This window comes from Ovis aries, chromosome 18 (assembly GCF_016772045.2).
Source record: "Ovis aries strain OAR_USU_Benz2616 breed Rambouillet chromosome 18, ARS-UI_Ramb_v3.0, whole genome shotgun sequence".
NCBI lineage: Eukaryota > Metazoa > Chordata > Mammalia > Artiodactyla > Bovidae > Ovis > Ovis aries.
This window is the reverse complement of record NC_056071.1, coordinates 38,227,460-38,248,831: the sequence shown is the minus strand read 5'-3', so window position 1 is coordinate 38,248,831 and position 21,372 is coordinate 38,227,460. Positions and strand designations below refer to the sequence as shown.

General features: G+C 39.9%; 1 protein-coding gene across 2 annotated transcripts in view; it reads left to right on the top strand.

Moving 5' to 3' along the window:
* Positions 1-543: 543 nt before the first annotated feature.
* PRKD1 (protein kinase D1) overlaps positions 544-21,372 on the top strand; it is a 351,724-nt gene continuing 330,895 nt past the window's right edge. For both annotated transcript variants that reach the window (XM_042235286.2, XM_027957223.3), the window contains exon 1: positions 544-1,101. In XM_042235286.2, coding sequence (XP_042091220.1) covers positions 838-1,101 — 264 coding nt within the window. In that variant the 5' untranslated portion in view covers positions 544-837. The remainder of the gene's footprint in view (positions 1,102-21,372) is intronic.

The window sequence follows — 21,372 nt, the reverse complement described above, 5'->3', positions numbered from 1 at the left end:
AGGGTTCCTGGAAGGACCTGGGATGTAAGTGGGTTTCCAAGGACCCTCTGTTTTCATTTTTCCTCCGAAAGTAAGACCCACGGAGAAACGCAGGGCTTGGCATTCTTGAGTTTAGCACAGGCCACCTCACGGGTAGAAGTGCGTCGTCCTCGGACACTTGGATGATGTGGCAAGGACTGTGGGGGCCGTGAAGCTCCTGGTCCCAGGCAGCGGGTTGTAGGAAGGGCGCCCAGTCCCGTCCGTCCGCAGTCGGGCAGCCGGGACAGCGAAGAGAGCGGGGTCCGGGAGGGAGGGAGGGAAGGGTCGAACCATGCTCGCGGAGGCGGCCCCACGCCCTGCCGCTTATCCTGCCCGGGCCAGGGGAGGCTCAGGCCCAGGGAGCCTCGGGCGCAGGGGACGGCCACCGGGCACACTGCGGCCAGCGCGGCCGCGGCTCTTGCGGCTCCGGCGCCCGCCGGGTGGTGGCTCCGCAGTGCCCGCCCCTCGCTCCCCTACCCCGCCCCTCGCGCCCCCTTCCCCGCCCCCGCCCGGCGCCCCGGCCTCGCAGACCCGCCGCCCCGTCCCTCCGCGCGCGCCGCAGCTGCTGCTCCTCCGCGCGGCGGCGCCTCCCCCGCGCGCCGCCCGCGCTGCCGGCGGCGCAGCCCTCCCGCCTCGGCCATTTTCTCTCCACCCCCTCCCCTCCCGATCCTCATCCCCTCGCCCTTCCCCCCGCGCGGGGACTTTTCCGGAAAGTTTTTATTTTCCGCTTCGACTCTTGAAGAAAGAAGCTCCCGGCTCGGCGGCAGCAAAACTTTTCAGCCGCCGGGCCCCGCGGCCCTCGGTGCGCCCGGCCGAGCGATGAGCGCCCCTCCGGTCCTGCGGCCGCCCAGCCCGCTGCTGCCCGTGGCGGCGGCAGCAGCCGCGGCGGCGGCCGCGCTGGTCCCGGGGTCCGGGCCGGGGCCCGCGCCGTTCCTGAATCCCGTCGCGGCCCCGGCCGGGGGCATCTCCTTCCATCTGCAGATCGGCTTGAGCCGCGAGCCGGTGCTGCTGCTGCAGGACTCGTCCGGGGACTACAGCCTGGCGCACGTCCGCGAGATGGCTTGCTCTATCGTCGACCAGAAGGTAAGGCGCCGCGCGACTCTGAGCCCGGCGCCTCCCGGCCGCGCTGGGGGCACTGCCCTCCGGCCGCCCCTCGCTGCGCCAACTTTCCGGCTCCGGGGGCTCGGCCGGCAGCCAGCCTAGCCGGCGCTCTGGAAGGGTCCGACACCGGCCGAGGTTGGACGCCCGCATCCGAGGCTCTGCACTTCGTGTTGTTCTGTTCCCCCCTTGCCCCAACCTCTTCCTATTCCCGATTTCTCTCCAGTCCGCATCCTTCTCCCCCAGTTCCATCCCTTTCAGGACATTTCCAGGTATCTTCTATTTTCTGGTCGCACCTCTCTCCCTCTCAGTAAAGACTTCTCGGCTCTCCCCTCTCTTCGCTCTGGACCCTGGACCAGCACATTCCTGGCGCCGAAATCCTCCTTCCTGCACTAGAGTTTCCCTGGGGACACGCTCAGCACGATTTCAGCACCACTCCCTTCCCCTTCAGGCCCCTCTCCCAGCTCAGATTGATGCTGAGGAGTTCCTGGAATGATCTAGAGAGGAGGAATTTCTCACCTGTCAAATAAGCTTTTAAGAGAGAATGATTGACTCGGCCAGCTGTGAAAACAAATGACCAGACCACAGCTCCCCACCTCTTGTGTTCTATTCCCAACTCTGTGAACATGGGCGCAATTTTTTCAATGATAAATCTGAAAGTTGCAGCCTTCTGGATTTTGATTTCCAGGGCACTGATAGTGGAGCTTTGAAGCCAGGACACAGGCATGTGAATGGGAGGGGTCCTGTCCAGGAGCACCCCAGGCTGGCTGTGCCCCTAAGTTTGAGGCTGTGGGACTTTGGACAGCGGCCACCAAAGGCAGGGTGGAAAAGGGGCCATTATCCTGGACCATGCCGCCCAGGGAGGAGACGTGGCCCGCCTGTCGCTGTTTATAGTGCGATTTTGAATTTCAGGTTGTTTCTGTGGCGGTCCAGAGGGGAGTTGCATGGAAGGGGGTGATAAGAGTGTAAAGGAAAGGGGGCCGTGGCGCCAGTCTTCTTAGTGTAAACAGCAAGGATTTCTGGGTGGAGACAGAGGTCTCTAAAGGTGCTGAATTTCAACCCTGAAGGACTGACTGGTACTTGCTCTATAAAGATCCCTTGACTAATCATGAAAGCTTTCTTTAAACTGTTTGGAACAGAATTTGCTAAACCTGTGTGGTGAATTGTAGCACTGAGCACAGAAATATTAGGAAAAATCCCTAGGGAGAAATCACTAGTCTAAAAGTTGTAAAAGTTCTGGAGGCCAGACTAAGTTAACAGTGAGTGTCAGGATTTTTGTTTATTGAACGGAGTGACATTTTATAATACGTGTGACTCTTAGTTTTTTGCATCTTCCACGTAAATGGCAGATACTGTCTAATTCTGTTTTAAGTCATATCATATGCCCTCTCCTCATCAATACTGTTGGAGAAGGCAATGGCAGCCCTTCCAGTACTCTTGCCTGGAGAATCCCAGGGACTGCGGAGCCTGGTGGGCTGCCCTCTGTGGGGTCGTACAGAGTCGGACACGACTGAAGCAACTTGGCAGCAGCAGCATCAATACTGTGAAGTGTCTGTTGCAGGTTAACAGGAGCGTTCTCCTGGGCACTGAAAGCCTTCCCTTAATGGAAGTTGCAGTCTACAACAATTTCCATTGGAGTGCAAGCCAGTTAATTAAAGGACAATACTGAATAAGCACATAAAGAACCTAAGATAAAGTTTCTTAAAGAGCTAATGTGATTGTATAGAATTTTAGCTGAAAGTAAGTGAGTTACAGATAATATTCATTGGGTCAAATTAATATGGACAGACTATCTTTGAACAGTTTTAAAGGGCGTGCCTGTGCACACACGCACGCACACACACACACACATATAGCCACACCTTGATGGAATTTAGAATGAGGAGAAATATGCATGTTTCAAGAGGTTTGAGACTAGAAATTGAATGAAGAGTGAATTCTTATCTCTGTAACTACCAAGAGGAATGCCTTGTGGAGGGGATGATATGTGTTCAGGAGAGCAGCAGAAAGCACCTGTGGAATACAGAGGACCTGAGGATAGTGACTAGAATATTTAGAGAAAGTAAAATTATGAAAAGGCTTGTCAATTAAGATGAACTCAAATTACTAGGAATCTCTGTATCTTCTACATAGAGAAATCAAGGACAGCTGAAAGATGGATTTGCTTTGTGGAATATGTTTTAGAAGGCCAAAAATGTTATGGCAGAAGGAAAACTGAAGCTCATGAGCTAATAGAATCCTGAGCCAAAGCTCTGGAGGAGAGACCTGGAGAAACACTGGCAAAGGGAAATCACTAGTCCTGGTGACTGATTTACAAGGGGAACCCCTTCGTTTTCTATTTATTCTAGTAGTTCTGTCTCTAAGAGTTTGAGAGTTTGTTTGGGATAGCTGAATAAAGATCTCACACTATTTTTTTTTGCAGGGGGGTATGTTGTGGCAAAGAGAGAGATTTAGAGATGTGTGTGGATTTGAGAGTTATTTATATACAGGATACTGTAATTAGGTATTTACTCGATAGGAAAAATTTTCACCTATCTGTTTTCTGTCATCTATCTTGAGATACAATTATACCTCAAGATTAAGAGGGCTGAGTATCCATCACAGGATAGCAGAGACAGCAGAAATGGAGGAGGGGGTCAGTGTGGAGTCAAGGAAATGGGAACAATTTCTTTGTCCCTTACTTTAGATTCTCTTGAATTACTTTCTCAAGATACTAACTCAGAGATAGGATGACAGGAGAGAAAAAGAAAGGGAGGAAGGGAGAGAAATGAATGTTTTAGGACAGTGCTGGGATTTAGAAGTCATTTACAATTTACTATGTAGAATGGAGTCCTGTAGAGTTCTCAGCAGATTTCTCTAGATTTTCTGAGCCCTCCACATTCATTGCGTTGTAACATGTTAAGAAGGTTTTCATGTGATAGCTTTGAGAGTTTCCTAAATACGAACAGAGATCAGACTATCTTAAATTTTTGGAAATATTAGCTGACAGTTCAGTTTCTATCAGCAACATTCATGGGACATTTTCCGTGGGATGAACGACTGTGGAATGAGCTAAATAGGAAAGGTCTATCTCTGAGAAATAGTATTTTAAGTTATTGTTGCTATTACTTAGAATTTATGTTTTTTTGTTAATCATGTAGGTTTGGTAAGTGGCAGATATATGATTATGCTTGAAAATTTTTGATGGTATTTGGGCAAAAATATTCTGATTTTAAGATAAATGTACCCTAAGTATGTACTGAATTATATAGCTAAAGAATTAAAAAAAATTTTTTTAACATTTAATATAGTTTTTATATTATATTGGAGCATAGTTAATTTACAGTGTGTTTCAGGTATACAGCAAAGTGATTCAGTTGATTTTTTAAAAAATAGTTTAGGTGAAAAATCTAAAGTGTCGCATACATCTTGGTATGTAACACTTTATGAACATAGAGACAGTATATTTGGGGAAATATTAGTTTAATGTTTTCTCTATATTATGCTTATTTCTTTACTTTGCAAGCATGTAACCTTGAAGGCTGGTTGTATATGAAGATATGTATCATGTTAGATAGTATTCATGACTTATTTTCTGGAGGGTAAAAAACAGTTACAGTAATTGACTTCATTTTGAAACATTGTTACTTTCTACTGTCAAAAGAACCTTGAATATGAGCATCTATGTGCACACACACACTCTCTTTCTAAAAAGAAGCAGTATTAGGGATGTGGAATGCAATTAATAGGACTATGCGTTCATTTTGCCTGTTATCTTACTAGATAGACAACTCATATTTCCCTTTAGAATTTACTTAAATGAAGTAATAGCATCTCTAAGGCTCCTGGCATATTTTCACTTTGCATAGTCATTTTTCTGACCAAGGAAATTAAGAAGTGAAATTTTAGGGAAGATAGCTCATTAAAGGTAAAACAAAGGATAGTGCCTTAGTTTGAGAGCAGCTGTGCTCTGTTTATAGTTGTTTTGCTTTCTTAATTATAAATTGTTTTCTTAACACTTGTAGTGTCACTTTAATTTTTATTGTTAATGTTAGCTATGCTACTTCTACACAGATTGAAGAAACTGGGAGTGACTGGCTGTTTGACCAGGTCAGCACACTTAGACCAACAAAATCCTTTTAAGCAAATAGACGTTTGGGTTGTAGGTTTGTATATTTTTATTCAGAATTTTCATTTATCATCACTGTATTGTCATCATTTACAGTGTCATCATTGACAATTTACAGTTGTCATCATTTCTGTTATTTCTGATTTAATGGTGAAGTATAGAATGTGTCAGTTCATTAAGTGATTCTTAAAGTAATATAATGCTTTAATATGGTGTATTTAAAATTTTCAAGTTTAGTTTACAATAAGAGTATATTTTGATATATATGTAATGCCTGTGTAATATATGTCTAATATATACATATGTAGTATATTGTCTAAGTATCTTAAGTGTGTTTTGAAACATAATTTTGCAAGCCTAAATCCCAGGGACGGGGGAGCCTGGTGGGCTGACGTCTGTGGGGTCACACAGAGTCGGACACGACTGAAGTGACTTAGCAGCAGTAGCAGCAGCAATTATCTGTGTATAGCCACCATATGTTAAAGTATTGTTTAATAATTTGCATTATAGGCTGCAAAATTGAGCCTCATTATATATCTTATAACGCAAAAGAGAAACTCTGCTTTATGTTTTTTCTATCAATACACAGAACTAAAAACCTTTTCATATCAGTGAATGTTGTTGAACACTTCTCCCAAGGAAATATTTGAGTAAGCCTTCCAAACTTTGGGCTGGGAGAATTGGACAATTGGCTATTTTGACAAATATATGAATTACTTTAGATCTTTAGATCCAGGATTAAAATAAATTGGAAAGACTTTTCTGTGACAGCTATAGTCTGTGTGTATGTGAGAGAGGAGGTTAGAGGTGGAGCTGGAAAACTATTAGTATTTTATGAATGTGTTGCTCTGTATCACCAAACTCCTGTCATAACCATTAAGAGAGATTTGAAACTTTATTTTGCCAATTATTTTTACTCTTCTGTGAGATGGTTGTATGTAGGTCTTCACTATTTATTCATGCTGGTGCTGCTGCTAAGTCACTTCAGTTGTGTCCGACTCTGCGCGACCCCATAGACGGCAGCCCACCTGGGTCCCCCGTCCCTGGGATTCTCCAGGCAAGAACACTGGAGTGGGTTGCCATTTCCTTCTCCAGTGCATGAAAGTGAAAAGTCAAAGTGAAGTCGCTCAGTCGTGTCCGACCTCAGCGACCCCATGGACTGCAGCCTTCCAGGCTCCTCCATCCATGGGATTTTCCAGGCAGGAGTACTAGAGTGGGGTGTCATTGCCTTCTCCAGGATGCCTTTTAATGACCTTACCAGACAAGTCAAAATCCTATAAATGTATGGTTGTCACTTATCTAAGATTACTCTGAAGAGTAAAGATAATATGTGTAGAGGATTAAATATACTGCCGGTATATAGGTGACTAATAAATAGTGTTACAGATATGTGAGGCTTTATAGACTAGCATACTGTTTTATTAACAAAAGAAATGTATACTCTATTGTCTCATTCTTATCTCAATATAAAATTAAAATTGTATTAATTAGCAATATGGCCGTAAGGCCAAGGTAACATTTTTTTCCCTTGCCCTCTACAATAGGGCAAATGTTATGAGTAGTTGCATTTTGGTACTGCCTCTCAATTTTCAACCTCTTAAAATGTGTCAAGGAGCAATTTGATTATTATCAAATGAAAAACACAAAGGTTGATAAAGATCATTATATTACTTTTTATTATTTTTGCCAAGTTGATTTAATTCCTTTTCATTGCAAGTGGAATTCGAATGATATCTCGTTTGATAAAAAGCAAAATAAAACAGGTAATGGTATCCCATTTAACAGTATAATGATTCTCAGATCTGGTCCTCAAGATAAATAAAAAGTTATTTTGCAAATTAACCATTGATGTGAGGAGGAACACACTTGGAAATGGCTTATAGAGATCACATTTTGCTGTCATGCTAGCATCTAGAGCTAGTTTGCTAAACTGTTACATCTGATGAATAGCTGATAATAACATAGTTTTGCACATGCAGAAGTGTTAGACTGGGGCTAGAGGCGATTTTACTGGGGAACAGTTAAGATAGAAGTTTGGCTAAGCCAGTCACAAGTCTTTCTCCAGATATTTTCCCAGCTGCTGCTTACCACTCATGGAAGTTCATGCTTCATTATAAAACTTTCAGACAACAATAATCAGTAATTGTTCATCCTTTGAAGAAAAAAAGTGGAATGCATAATTATATGAAAACTATATATTTGTGTGTATTACACTGGAATTATTGAATAAGTTCTCAGTTCAGTTGCTCAATCGTGTCCGACTCTTTGCTGCACCATGAACCGCAGCACGCCAGGCCTCCCTGTCTATCACCAACTCCCCGAGTTCACCCAAATTCATGTCCACTGAGTTGGTGATGCCATCCAACCATCTTATCCTCTGTCGTTCCCTTCTCCTCCTGACCTCAATCTTTCACAGCATTAGGGTCTTTGCAAATGAGTCAGCTCTTTGCATCAGGTGGCCAAAGTATTGGAGTTTCAGCTTCAACATCAGTCCTTCCAGTGAAAACTCAGGACTGTACTCCTTTAGGATGGACTGGTTGGATCTCTTTGCAGTCCAAGGGACCCTCAAGAGTCTCCTCCAACACCGCAGTTCAAAAGCATCTATTCTTTGGTGCTCAGCTTTCTGTATAGTCCAACTCTCACATACATACGTGACTACTAGAAAAACCATAGCCTTGACTAGACAGACCTTTGTTGACAAAGGTCTCTGCTTTTTAATATGCTGTCTAGGTTGGTCATAACTTTCCTTCCAAGGAGTAAGCATCTTTTAATTTCATGGCTGCAGTCACCATCTGCAGTGATTTTGGAGCCCCCCAAAATAAAGTCTGACACTGTTTCCACTGTTTCCCCATCTGTATCCCATGAAGTGATGGGACCAGATGCCATGATCTTAGTTTTCTGAATGTTGAGCTTTAAACCAGCTTTTCCACTCTCCTCTTTCACTTTCATCAAGAGGCTCTTTAGTTCCTCTTCACTTTCTGCCATAAGGGTGGTGTCATATGTGTAAGTGAGGTTATTGATATTTCTCCTGGCAATCTTGATTCCAGCTTGTGCTTCTTCCAGCCCAGCATTTCTCATAATGTACTCTGCATAGAAGTTAAATAAGCAGGGTGACAATATACAGCCTTGACATACTCCTTTTCCTAATAAGTTCTCAAGTTGTAGTGAAAGACTAATGTAATCATCAAGATAGCAGGGCTAGACTCAGATTGGATTAGAAGTGAATAAAATTCAGTTCCATTGGAGTTGATCATAACATAAAGGTTCTTTTTAAAAATATATTTGCTTGCATGGTTTTTGTGTACTGAAAATAGCTAATGCTTTTGACTTCGGATAGTCACCTCAGTTCATCTGTAAGATCTAAGCCTGGATGTGGAAATACGGGTTAAAAATATAGGATGCTTTTAAAGATAGTGCTCATCTTTTAATGTCCCCAATGTCTCTATTCTAGAGAGGTTTTGAAAATAAGATTTAAGTTTCATAAGTCTTTCCTAGAGGCCGAAATATGTTAGAAGAACATACAACAAAAAGAAAAAGTGTGTCAGTTTTTTCTTTCTTTTCATAGAACTTAGATACAGAGAAAGTGGTTGTTTTGCTCACAGATATTAAAAGTTTTTTTCCATCTACAAGAATATGTGAAATTTCCCCCAGGAATTCCTCTGATACTGTCAACCAAATATTTTTTTCCCATTAAAAACCAATAATGACAGCACCACTTGAAGTTATTTGGCAACAGAGAAACCCACATTATGCTGTTTCTTGTTTGTCTTTCTAGTCTCACAGAAAACAGATAATTAAAAAATAAAGCCTTTAATTACATGGCCACTGTGGCCATTTGGCCAGTATTTTACAATTTATATACTTAAAACGGTGAGAATTGATATAAGAATACTACATATTGAGACACAGTTATGCCTGTCCAAATTTATAATTTCCTGTATAGAAATTTCTTCTAAAGTTTAAAAAAGGCTTTATTAGACTAAAGCTAGACAGTTGATACAGCAACTAAGCAATGTTGGCAAATATGAAGATTAGATTTTTAAATAGGCAATCATGCACAGATTTTGTTCAACTTATTTTAATGAAAAGGGAAAAAAGTTATGTACTTTTCATTGCTTCACTGGTTCATTGGCTTTTATTCTCTCTAGGTCACTAATTGTTGAGGAATTTGTTGAATTTGCTGCTTGTATTTAGGCACAATTTCAAAAATGTCTGAATTCCTTGCTCCATAATTATCAGCAATCTTTTTTTTTTTTACATAGATGTCATGAAATGAATGAAAAATATGAATATGATCATGAAAATACGAGCCACAAGCCGCTGTGGTTTTCACCATTGTTAAAAGCAGGGAGGAATTGCGGGAATGGTTGGGTACAGAAAGGGTGGCATTGAAGCTGTGGTGATGGCATTGAATCCAGGGTGACTGAGCAGATTCGAGTAGGTTACCAACAGTGAGGCCTGTGGGATTTTGAGACTCGTGGCACCTGAGGGCAGCGAAGGAGAGTGGCAGCCCTGACCTCTTATGGATTCAATCAGCAGGAACGGTCCCATCAGGGAAAGCATTGGGAGAGGTCTGGAAGTGGCTTTTTACAAGCAGATAGTCCGCTTGGGAAGTTTTCACAATGTCACAGATGAGGGGTTCAGATAGCAGCTCCGAGAGGACTTGACTGGGAGAGTTTCAGGAAGGTTCTGCTCATGGTAACAAGGCCCGCAAAAGGGAGCCTCCAGGAGCCACACCTTCCTGGCGTGGACTCTTGTGTGCCTGTCTGTATCTTAGCTTCTTGGCGTTTGTCGTGTCTGATTTTCACAGTAGCTCTTTGTGATAGTCATTTTCTCTCCATTTTAAGGTTGAAGGAGCTGAATAAGGGTCAGAAAGGTTAAATCATTTACTACTCTAATCATGTAACTATTAGGTAAAAAGCAAAAGCACTCAATTCTTTTTTCCCATCACTGTAGGTAATCCTAAAAACAGGGAGAGCTGGAAGGGCCATATGTCTATACAGAGTCTGAAATTACCAAATTGAGAGGGAGGGGAATGTTAAACTCCCTTACATTAAACTCCCTACTTAAAAACATTTCAGCTTTGACAGTGTGATATTATTTCTGTTAGTTTAAATTATTTCTTAGTCTAGAAGACTTGCTTATTTTGGTTCACATCCCAGTTAGTGGTCAGGTCAGCTGAGATTCTAACCACTTTGGGGGATACCACGGCATGTCCCCCATCTTATCAGTGGCAAGATACTCATAAGGGACATGAAATATGGACTCTCATTGGGGATATTAGAGCCTTTAGAGATACGTGATTGCCTGAAGTAGTGATATTTTAGAAACATGGATTACCCTTGAGGAGTCATATAAACTGCAGTGTATCTGCTTGTTATTTATATATTTATTTATTTAAATAAATATCTATGTAGCAGAATCTGGTTTGGTATTTGCTTTCATTGTACTCCAATAAGAAGATGTAAGGATAGCCAATCCTCATCCATCTTTATAAATTTCCAGACACCAACTGTTGTTTATTCAGAGAAGTTAATTATCCGGTGTGATTAAATTTCCTGGGTTGGTTCACAGCACTTCCTTCCTAGGAAATGTGGACATGGAGGTGTTTTGGAAGAAGCGATTATGGTAAGATTATGTATTGGTCAAGTGTGGCTCAGGACTAGTGGATGTAAAGAATCTTAGCCACTTATGAAAATCAATGAGTCATTTCTTTCTTCTTAAATAAGACATTGATTATGAGAAGATTCTGAGAAAATAGTTAAGGGTCTTAAGAAGAGTGCCTGTCAGTGGTTGCTTTTCATTTGAGAAGTATGTGGATTGACTGTGTGCATATGCTAAGGATTATGGTGTGCAAGTATATTCCCTCTTTTCTAGAAATTTAATGTATTTGTCTATTTTTGGTCACTTATGAATTAGCCTACCATAAGGTAAACTCTCACTTACACATAATCAATTGCAGACCACATGGAAGTTTTCCTTTCCACTTTAGTAGTGCTAACCAATCTGGATTGTGAATTGCTCCTTTGCATTGTCTGTGTACAGGGCTAAGGCCAGCACTTCCTGTGTAGACTAATTGTACTGTCTTTAGGCTTTGCTGCTGCTGCTGCTGCTGCTGCTGCTGCTGCTAAGTCGCTTCAGTTGTGTCCGACTCTGTGCAGCCCCATAGATGGCAGCCCACCAGGCTCCCCTGTCCCTGGGATTCTCCAGGCAAGAACACCGGAGTGGGTTGCCAAATCCTTCTCCAATGCAGGAAAGTGAAAAGTGAAAGGGAAGTCACTCAGTCGTGTCCAACTATTCGCGACCCCATGGACTGCAGCCCACCAGGCTCCTCTGTCCATGGGATTTTCCAGGCAAGAGTACTAGAGTGGGGTGCCATCGCTTTCTCTGGTCTTTAGGCTTTACAGCAATGTAATTGCTTGTATAAGTGGACATGATTTGATTTAAAGTATGATATAACTCAGTTTTATCCTAAGGGTTCCTGCCCCGAATGACTGTTGGGAAGCATATAGGAAAGTAGTTATATTCAGCCCTGATGGATTGGAAATGTACCTGAAATATTGCCTGTCTTTGATATATTTGGAACTTTGCAGCTTTAGTATAATGGACAAGTTCCTAGGGAATTCTCTTTTGACATTACTCACTGGTGATCTCTTGGCTGACAAGAAGGCAAAGACCTATCTGGCTGTAGTAGAAGTCTGAACTTACTAGATGTTTCCTAGTATAGCACTATGCCTGTAAGCCTTATCTTGAGATAAACCATCTTGAATTAGGAGAACATAGCATCAGTTGCGGAAAAGGCAATGGCAACCCACTCCAGTACTCTTGCCTCGAGAATCCCATGGATGGAGGAGCCTGGTAGGCTATAGTCCATGGGGTCGCTAGGAGTCGGACATGACTGAGGGACTTCACTTTGGCTTTTCACTTTCATGCTTTGGAGAAGGAAATGGCAACCCACTCCAGTGTTCTTGCCTGGAGCATCCGAGGGACAGAGGAGCCTGTTGGGCTGCCGTCTGTGGGGTCGCACAGAGTCGGACACTACTGATGCGACTTAGCAGCAGCAACAGCAGCAGTTGCTGTTCAAGGAGTAGTAAAGTGAATTGCTCGTGCCTGACTCTTCTCTACCAATGATCAGTACTGAGAAAAAATTACTTAGGTTCAGAGTAGTTTCTTGACAGGAAGGTTCTATGGCCTTCTCTTTGACACGTGCTAATTCCATCTGCTACTGTGGCACCTGTCGTCACCTGGGATGTAGATTTTTAGAGTATTTAAAGAAATCCAACAGCTTGCATAGATTTGCAAAGAATGAAAGATCTTGCATGATCTTAGCTTTTATTCAGTTCTCTGGGAGGAATATGAAGCAAAAGTGAACATACAATAAGAATGGACTAATTTAATTGAGTGGAGTTACATAGAGTGAGCAGATGCCCACTTACCTGGGACAGTCCCAGTTGTGTCTGTTGTCCTGGAAATCCTTTAAATTGTATGTTTACTGATAAAAATGGTAGAGTTTTAAGTTAAAAACAAGCAACAAACAAAAACAGAAAGAAAACCTTACTTAGGACAGACATTGTGTTGCCTTTTGGCCAAATGTCCTTGTATATTTAAAAATAAAAGCAAAACTTACATGTCAAGTCTATTTCATGGAGTCTTCAGATTATGTGTATTAACTATGTCACTTTGAGTAACTATTCTAAGTGGATTCTTGGGCTAAAAACAAAAACCTTACTTTGATTAGACTACTATCCTCTTTGATGAAAAGTTTCTGTATAACTTTAAGATATAGCCAATATTTAGAATTGATTTTATAAACCAGTTAATTAGATCTGAGTTTGAATATAGTATCTAAAATAATTTGCACTCTATTTTTCCAACCAGTCAGTGTAAATCAAGGTGCTGTGATACTTATCTATGTGTTTTTGTTTCAAACAGCAAATAATTTTACTTATTTTGGTGATTCATGCTACCCTTGTTAATTCAAGTAAGTAAACAGAAAGGCCTGCCTTGAAGCTCCAGTACCCTTGGCAACCATCACAAAGGCAGAATACTCTGACTTACATGCAGAGGGATAACATTATCATAGTTTCACGTTGTACTCTCTTTTATTCTCTGGTCTGCAGAAAGTATAATGTGGTTAGCAGAAAGGAGAGAAATTGCACATCAATATCCTTGATTACTTAGAAAACTTGTCTTATATTTAAAAAACAAGTAGGCAAATAAGGGAGATAATTTTTTGGAAATTGTGTTGTCCCATGATAATAATGTGTAGGTTATATCTCGTATTTTCTTAAGCTATTCACAGGTAGAGCCTGGAAGAAGCAAATATATGAGGTATACCTAGTCCTCTATGCTTGACTTCTATTGATGTTTATACTGTTAAAGTAATAGTAAGAATTTTAGGTTCAGAAATTACAGTGTTGAAAATGATGCAAGTAAATGGGGTCTAAAGCCATTTGAAAAGAAATTTGATTTTGTATGACCATTTCTGTTTGGAATTTTCCACACACGAACTATTATAATTTTATACTTCAGTTAAATAATTGTTTTTCTTTTATTTTGAAACCTATGTTTTTCTTTTATTTTGAAAATTATAGAATTGCCACATATAATGGATGAATAGTGATCCTCAAAGATGTCCACATCTTAATTCCTGGAACCTGCAAATGATACGGCAGAGGGACTTTATAGATGTTGGCTGAGTATTTTGAGGTCAGGAGAGTATCCTGGATTCTTTGAAGTAATATTAAGAATTTTATATGGGTGGCCAGTCCCATCGTGTAAACCCTTAAAAGTGGTGAATCTTCTCGGATAGGTCAGACGGATGAGACTGAGAAGCAGGAAAGATTACAAACCTAAGAAGGACTGGATTCCTGTTGCTGACTTTGAAGTTGGAGGGAAATGGGCTGGGAACCAAGGAATGCTGGGGTCATTATGACGGGAAAACAGGAGGAGACCGAGTATAATAATAGGGAGAGATGTGACAGCAGAAACTGGGCTGGGGGGTATTTGGAAAACCTTGAGCCAAGCCTTACAGTTAAAGCTAGAAGCTGAAAAAGACAAGAAAAATGATTCTCCCCTAGAACCTCTAGAAGAACCACACATTGACTTTAACTCTGTGAGATTGACTTTGGACTCCAGAACTCTGAGAGGATAAATTTGTGTTTTTCAAAGTTGCTAAGTTTGTGGTAGTTTATTACAGAAGTAACAGGATACTAATATACCCCATTAACAGCCGAAAAGGTGAGAAATTCAGATAAATTACAAAATGAAAGTGTTCATTCTATAAATGAATATGCTCATCATAACTCACATATTGTTCTTTTCTCTTTTCATATGGTACTTTCTATGTCAAGTTTTAAATATAAAATATTCAGGGCCTTGGGGGTAATTTTTGTGTGAAGGCTATTCAGATATTTACATTCGTTTTAGAATTTAGTTTTCAAGTTTTTAAAGTTACAGATTCAGATGTTAGTCTTAATCTTTCTAGTGCAGCTTATATTTTAAATTTTTACTCTAGGAGACAATCACATATAAGAATCTTTGAAGAATTAATATCCTTTGCAAATCCAATTATTTAGATACTTTCAAACATTTTAACGTATTTGATTCCCTTTAAATAATGCAATCACCTGCTTGATAAACCTTTGTATCTTCTTAAGTAATTTTTATACATTTGATAAATGAAACTTATAAATATGCAAATATGGTAAAATTTAAATTCTTAAGTATTCCATTGCCATATACATAAGCCAAAATTAAAATTAATTGCCTAATTATATTACATAATATATAAGAAAAAGTATTAGTAAAAGCATTAATATGATGTTTTTGACTCTCTTAAACTTTACTCTATTTAATTACAAATATTCACATTTTGAAAGATCTTTTTCTACCTATGAAATAATTATGTGATTTCACACAGTTTGTGGAGTTCCTTCTCCATGTAAATTCTGTAGTTGTCTTCTCCTCTTAGTTAAGTTTGCATAGATGCCAGTGCTTTTAGCTGAGACAGAAAGTGGATTCTTGTTGGAATTTAGGTCAGTTCCATGGAATCTTGTTTCAATTCCATTACTTCAGGAGGTAATCGTGTCCCCCACATCCCTGAATCCAATTTATCTATTAATTCTGTGTGCTGAAAAGTCTCTAGTTCCTACCCAGATCAATCATTTGATTGGATTTTTAATTACTTTAGCTCCTAAGATAAATGAAACCCTTTTCTATCTACACTAAAGAATTTTGAACCTGATAGGATAACTGCTTTTTCATACTTAAACTTAAGGTTCTTTTTTTTTTTTTTTTAAACTTAAGGTTCTTAAGAAAATACTTCCTAGGGATATTAAATGTGTGATTGAACGTTGGCCCTCTCTCAGGGCTTTTCCTGACCACCTAGTCACAACTCATAAGAAGATTCTTCTAACTTGGTATCTTTCCTTATAAATAAAAAAACACTTTGGGCACCAACATCTAATATCTGAATATCTGGATACAGTTTGTATATGGATTTAACACAGTATGTTCAACTTGTCAACTGTTCTTTGATATTTAAGATTCTATCAATTTTTTAAATGTCTTTATGCATATAGTATGGCAGACTTTTCCCCAGTTACATATATAAAATTTAAGTTTGAACTTGTTTGTTAAAATTCCTAAGATTAATAGTCTTTAATATTTTAGTATTGTCTGTTAATATTGCTAACATTAATATTTATAGTTTTTATTTTAGAATTATAGTGGTTCTTTTGCTTTCTTCCGCTTGAAAATTACAAACACATATGGTTTGGGGCTTTTGCTCTGTTTTAAAAGAGAAGGATTCAGAATAAACTGTTACATTTAATAGGCAGTGCTTAAATCCATCAGTGGGTAGACTGTGTATGGAATATATCTAGCAAATTCACAATGAGCAAATAATAAAATTGAAAAGGAAACAACACTTTCCATTTTCCAGCTTTCTTTTGTAACAACTGGCCTGTTATTTTCTCTATATCTAAATTCATTTTAATCTTTTAAAAAGTTGTTTGAAAAATATACATTCCTATGAATATTTAGGAAAATTCCATAAGATAATTTCTTAAAATTTCACCCTTGCTTGCTATTACCGTTCTCTGTAATGTTCTTTAGATACCTGAAATACAAAAAGAGATTCTTAAAGACATAAATGTGAAGTCATCTTTGACATGTCCATTTTCTCCAAAAGTCCTTTCTTTTGCAAAAGAAACATTTGCATTGTTTGTTCAATACTGTAGAACTGTCTTTGATAATTTAAAATATCTTTTGATTGATAAAACTTTGATTTACACACAAAGGCTCAGGGAAATCTTTATTTAGTAAATTGAATAAGATTAAGAAAATCACGTGAGAGTGTAACAGGCAACCATCTTTACCTGTTTTTCTTCTGTTATATCCCAGAAATCTAGAACAGTGTATGGCACTGAATGATTTAAACTGATGATTTATCCCATCATGGTAAAGTTTCCAGAAGCAGAATCGTGTGTGTGGTCAGGCTTTATGCAGATTAAGTCTTAAGTTCTATCTAGGCTGTTTGTTTCGGAGAAGGCAATGGCACCCCACTCCAGTACTCTTGCCTGGAAAATCCCGTGGATGGAGGAGCCTGGTGGGCTGCCATCTATGGGGTCACACAGAGTCAAACACGACTGAAGCGACTTAGCAGCAGCAGCAGCAGGCTATTTGCTTTCTAGGAAATCCTCATTTCTTCCTTTGTTCCATAATTACTATTCAAATAATTGTTTTTTTAACTGAATTAGAAGTGTTTTGGAATATAAGATGTACTTCCGAAGAAAGTTGGACTGGTATTTGAGGAGGCAAGCAAACAAACACAACACTCTGGGATCTGAATCTTTTCTGAGGAGTTGGTATTCCTCTCATCTAACTGACTGGGCCAAGGACTTGAAGCCAGTGAAAGCCTTCCTTCCTGAAAACATTTTATGATAGGGCCTGAATAAATGTGTGCTGAGTTGAATTGAGAACAGAGAGGAGTCTTTTGTGGTTGTTAGTGGATGCCTAGTAGAAGTGTTATGAAAGACAGTGTTTTACTTGTCATATCTCAGCCTCATTTACCTGGAGATTTTAAGAACATAATTGTGGAAACAATAAAAAGCCATACAAAAGATAGCTGTAGGAGAGATGGTGATGGAGAGGAAAGTATGATGTGTTTGCCCAGGATGGGGAGTGTGGCGCAGTGTGGTGGGGGAGGTGGGTAGGGGGTGGGTGTGAAGCAAAAAATAACAAATTCAACCGATGTTAGCTGAATGTTCCTTTGCTTTTTTTTTTTTTTTTTGCTTCTCACTGGTGTATGGAGTGAGCTTGAGAAACTCAGATGGGCTGACAGGGAACACTCAAGAGTGGTCTCCAGCAAGGAGCTTTTTAAATAGTTAATAGTCACTAGTTTGTCTGCTTTGATGTAAGTCAGTAGAATTACAGCTGAAAAACATTAACCTTTTCTTTGTTTCCTGCCAATTCTTAACCGTAGCTACTTTCATTTTTTAAAAATATTTTTCTGTCACATTTATGTGACAGTTATGTTTTAGATTTCTTAAGTCAGATTTTAACTTTTAAAATGATTTAAAGTTATGCTTGTTTTTGAAAATAATTTTTATTCATACTTTGTTACCTGTTTATTGTATCCTAGAGGCGGGTGTTAAATTACATATCTGTATCTATCCATCTCTATGTGTGTATGTTTGGTTCTTTCCTCATGGGGGTGTTGTCTTTTCTTAGTTCTTTTTATTTTCTCTTCATAATTTTAGCTCTTGACAACCCAGATTTATTCTTCATATGTTTTAAATTTTCTGCCCTGCTGTTTGCATCCTTTTTCCTTCCTAATTTACTTTTTCATGCAGTTGTAAGCCTTCTTGGACATTCTTAAATATCTGAGTTGATTTTCCCCAGAGTCTTAAACACCTCTGTGTGGATATCATATTTGATTTTCTGGAATCCTGTTGCTTTTTAACATAACATCCAGTCCTTGGATGTGGAATGTGTGATCACCCAAGTATTATATGTAACAACCATATTTGGGCAAAAGAGTTGCATGCTGTGAGCCAAAAGTTTGTATAACCTCAACAGTCACTCCTGGGGAGGGCTTCTTTCAGCCCTTGGTGCCAAGCTAGGAGAGATGATATGCCTATATCTATCATTAATGATAAAACAGTGGTGATTGTGTACCTGTGTTTCTGTTTAAAATGATCATGCTTCTAGGTTACTTATGCAAAGATGGTTCTTACCTTTGCCGACAAGATTTTACAGAGAACAGAATAATTGGTGAGTACAGGAGTTATCTGAACTTGGATTTTTCACAGTGAAATTTTCTTCCACTGGCAAATAGTTATTTAAAGTCATCAAGTATATCTTTTATCCAGAATTTTAAGTGTCAAGCTCTTGATATACAAAAAAACCCTTCCTTCCTATTTATTTTTGGATTAGTGACCCAAGTCACCTTCCTCTCGCACCCTTCATTCCTTGTGGTTCAAGAATATGGAAGACTAGAGTTCCTGGAGGGAAACGTGGTTAAATTTCATAAATTAGGCCAAGTTTCAACACTCTTGATAGTATGGTGTGATCTTCCTGCTTTTCTCCTCCAAGAATTTTCTTTCTGACTCCCTTGAAGGTGCGCTCTTTCACCTTGATAGGGTTTATCTCACACAGCCAGTGTGTTGTGCAATTGAAAATCAACTTTAAGAGGCAACATCACTCATCTGGCAGTCCTGGAGTATGATTAAACTGTCCTCAGAAAAAGTATCTTGTGTTCTCCACAAACTATTGATTTATTTCCCTTTTGTCTAAACTGGTTTCCATTTAAAAATCTAATTCTGCCTTCAGAATGGGAGAAAATAATAGCAACTGAAGCAACTGGCAAAGAATTAATCTCCAAAATATACAAGCAGCTCATGCAGCTCAATACCAGAAAAATAAATGACCCACTCAAAAAGTGGGCCAAAAAACAGAACAGCATTTCTCCAAAGAAGACATACAGATGGCTAACAAACACATGAAAAAATGCTCAACATCACTCATTATCAGAGAAATGCAAATCAAAACCACAATGAGGTACCATCTCACGCCAGTCAGAATGGCTGCCATCAAAAAGTCTACAAACAATAAATGCTGGAGAGGGTGTGGGGAAAAGGGAACCCTCTATACTGTTGGTGGGAATGCAAACTTGTACAGCCACTTTGGAGAACAGTGTGGAGATTCCCTAAAAAACAGGAACTAGAACTGCCATATGACCCAGCAATCCCACTACTGGGCATACACACTGAGGAAACCAGAATTGAAAGAGACACATGTACCCTAGTGTTCATTGCAGCACTATTTACAATAGCTAGGACATGGAAGCAACCAGTGTACATTGGCAGATGAATGGATAAGAAAGTTGTACATATACACAATGGAATGTTACTCAACTATGAAAAGAACGCATTTGAGTCAGTTATAAGGAGGTGGATAAAACTGGAGCCTGTAGTACAGAGTGAAGTAAGTTAGAAAGAGAAACACCGATACAGTGTCTTAACGCATATATATGGAATTTAGAAAGACGGTAATGATGACCCTGCATGCAAGACAGCAAAAGAGACACAGATGTAAAGAACAGACTTTTGGACTCAGTGAGAGAAGGCAACGATGGGATGATTTGAGAGAATAGCATTGAAACATGTATATTACCATGTGTGAAATAGATGACCAGTGCAAGTTTGGTGCATGAAGCAGGGCACTCAAAGCCAGTGCTCTGGGACAACCCAGACGGATGGGGTGGGGAGGGAGGTGGGAGGGGAGTTCAGGATGGGTGGGACGCATGTACACCCATGGCTGATGCATGTTGATGTATGGCAAAAACCACCACAATATTGTAAAGTAATTAACCGCTAATTAAAATAATTTAACAGAAAATCTAATTCTGGTTATTTGCTCCTTGGAAGAAAAGTTATGACCAACCTAGACAGCATGTTAAAAAGCAGAGACATTGCTTTGCCAACAAAGGTCCATCTAGTCAAGACTATGGTTTTTCCAGTGGTCATGTATGGGTGTGAGAGTTGGACTGTGAAGAAAGCTGAGTGCCAAAGAATTGATGCTTTTGAACTGTGGTGTTGGAGAAGACTCTTGAGGGTCCCTTGGACTGCAAGGAGATCCAACCAGTGCATCCTAAAGGATATTAGCCCTGGGTGTTCTTTGGAAGGACTGATGCTAAAGCTGAAATTCCAGTACTTTGGCGACCTCATGTGAAGAGTTGACTCATTGGAAAAGACTCTGATGCTGGGAGGGATTGGGGGCAGGAGGAAAAGGGGACGACAGAGGACGAGATGGCTGGATGGCATCATGGACTCAATGGACATGAGTTTGAGTGAACTCCGGAAGTTGGTGATGGACAGGGAGGCCTGGCGTGCTGCGATTCATGGGGTCGCAAAGAGTTGGACACAACTGAGCGACTAAACTGGACTGATTTTATACTAGGGGCAGTCAGGAGTTAGATCCTATTTTCATACCCCCTCTTTTAACTGGGAATAATATAAAATTACTTTTAGTTTTTATTAATCTTACCTTAAGGTTTGAATCCATGAATAAGAATCAGTTATGATTTGATTCTTTTGAACTCAGCTTGTACCCCTAATCATTTAAGCTCTGTCAAAACATGCTCAGTAAGGCACTACTGGTATAAACATCAGTAGAAATCAACTTCTGATAGAATGGTTAAAATAATGTTAGCAATTGTTGCTATTATTGGGAATTTTATCCCTGATACAGCTAACATTTGTCAGCCATTATTGTACCACTCTTTTAAAGGATTAGCTTATTTGTTTACCCTAGAAATAGATAACAACTTTTACCCTCATTTTTCAGGTGAGGAAACTGTCACTGGAAAAATTATCCAGCATTACATAGGCACTTGACAGAGTTGGGATTTAAATTTAGGCAAAGTTCATGTCCTTTTAATACCCAGACTATATCTATAGAACATCTTTAACATTTCCAGGCCCGGGAAAGCAGTGAGTTACACCTCATCTCTTATGGTTGTTTCATAATCATTTGATAATACTTTTGAATTAGCTAGATGCCTGTTACAAAAAAATACAAAGAAAATATTTTTTCTAAATAGATAAGATTTGCTATTTGAAATGAGGGACCCAGACTAGGGA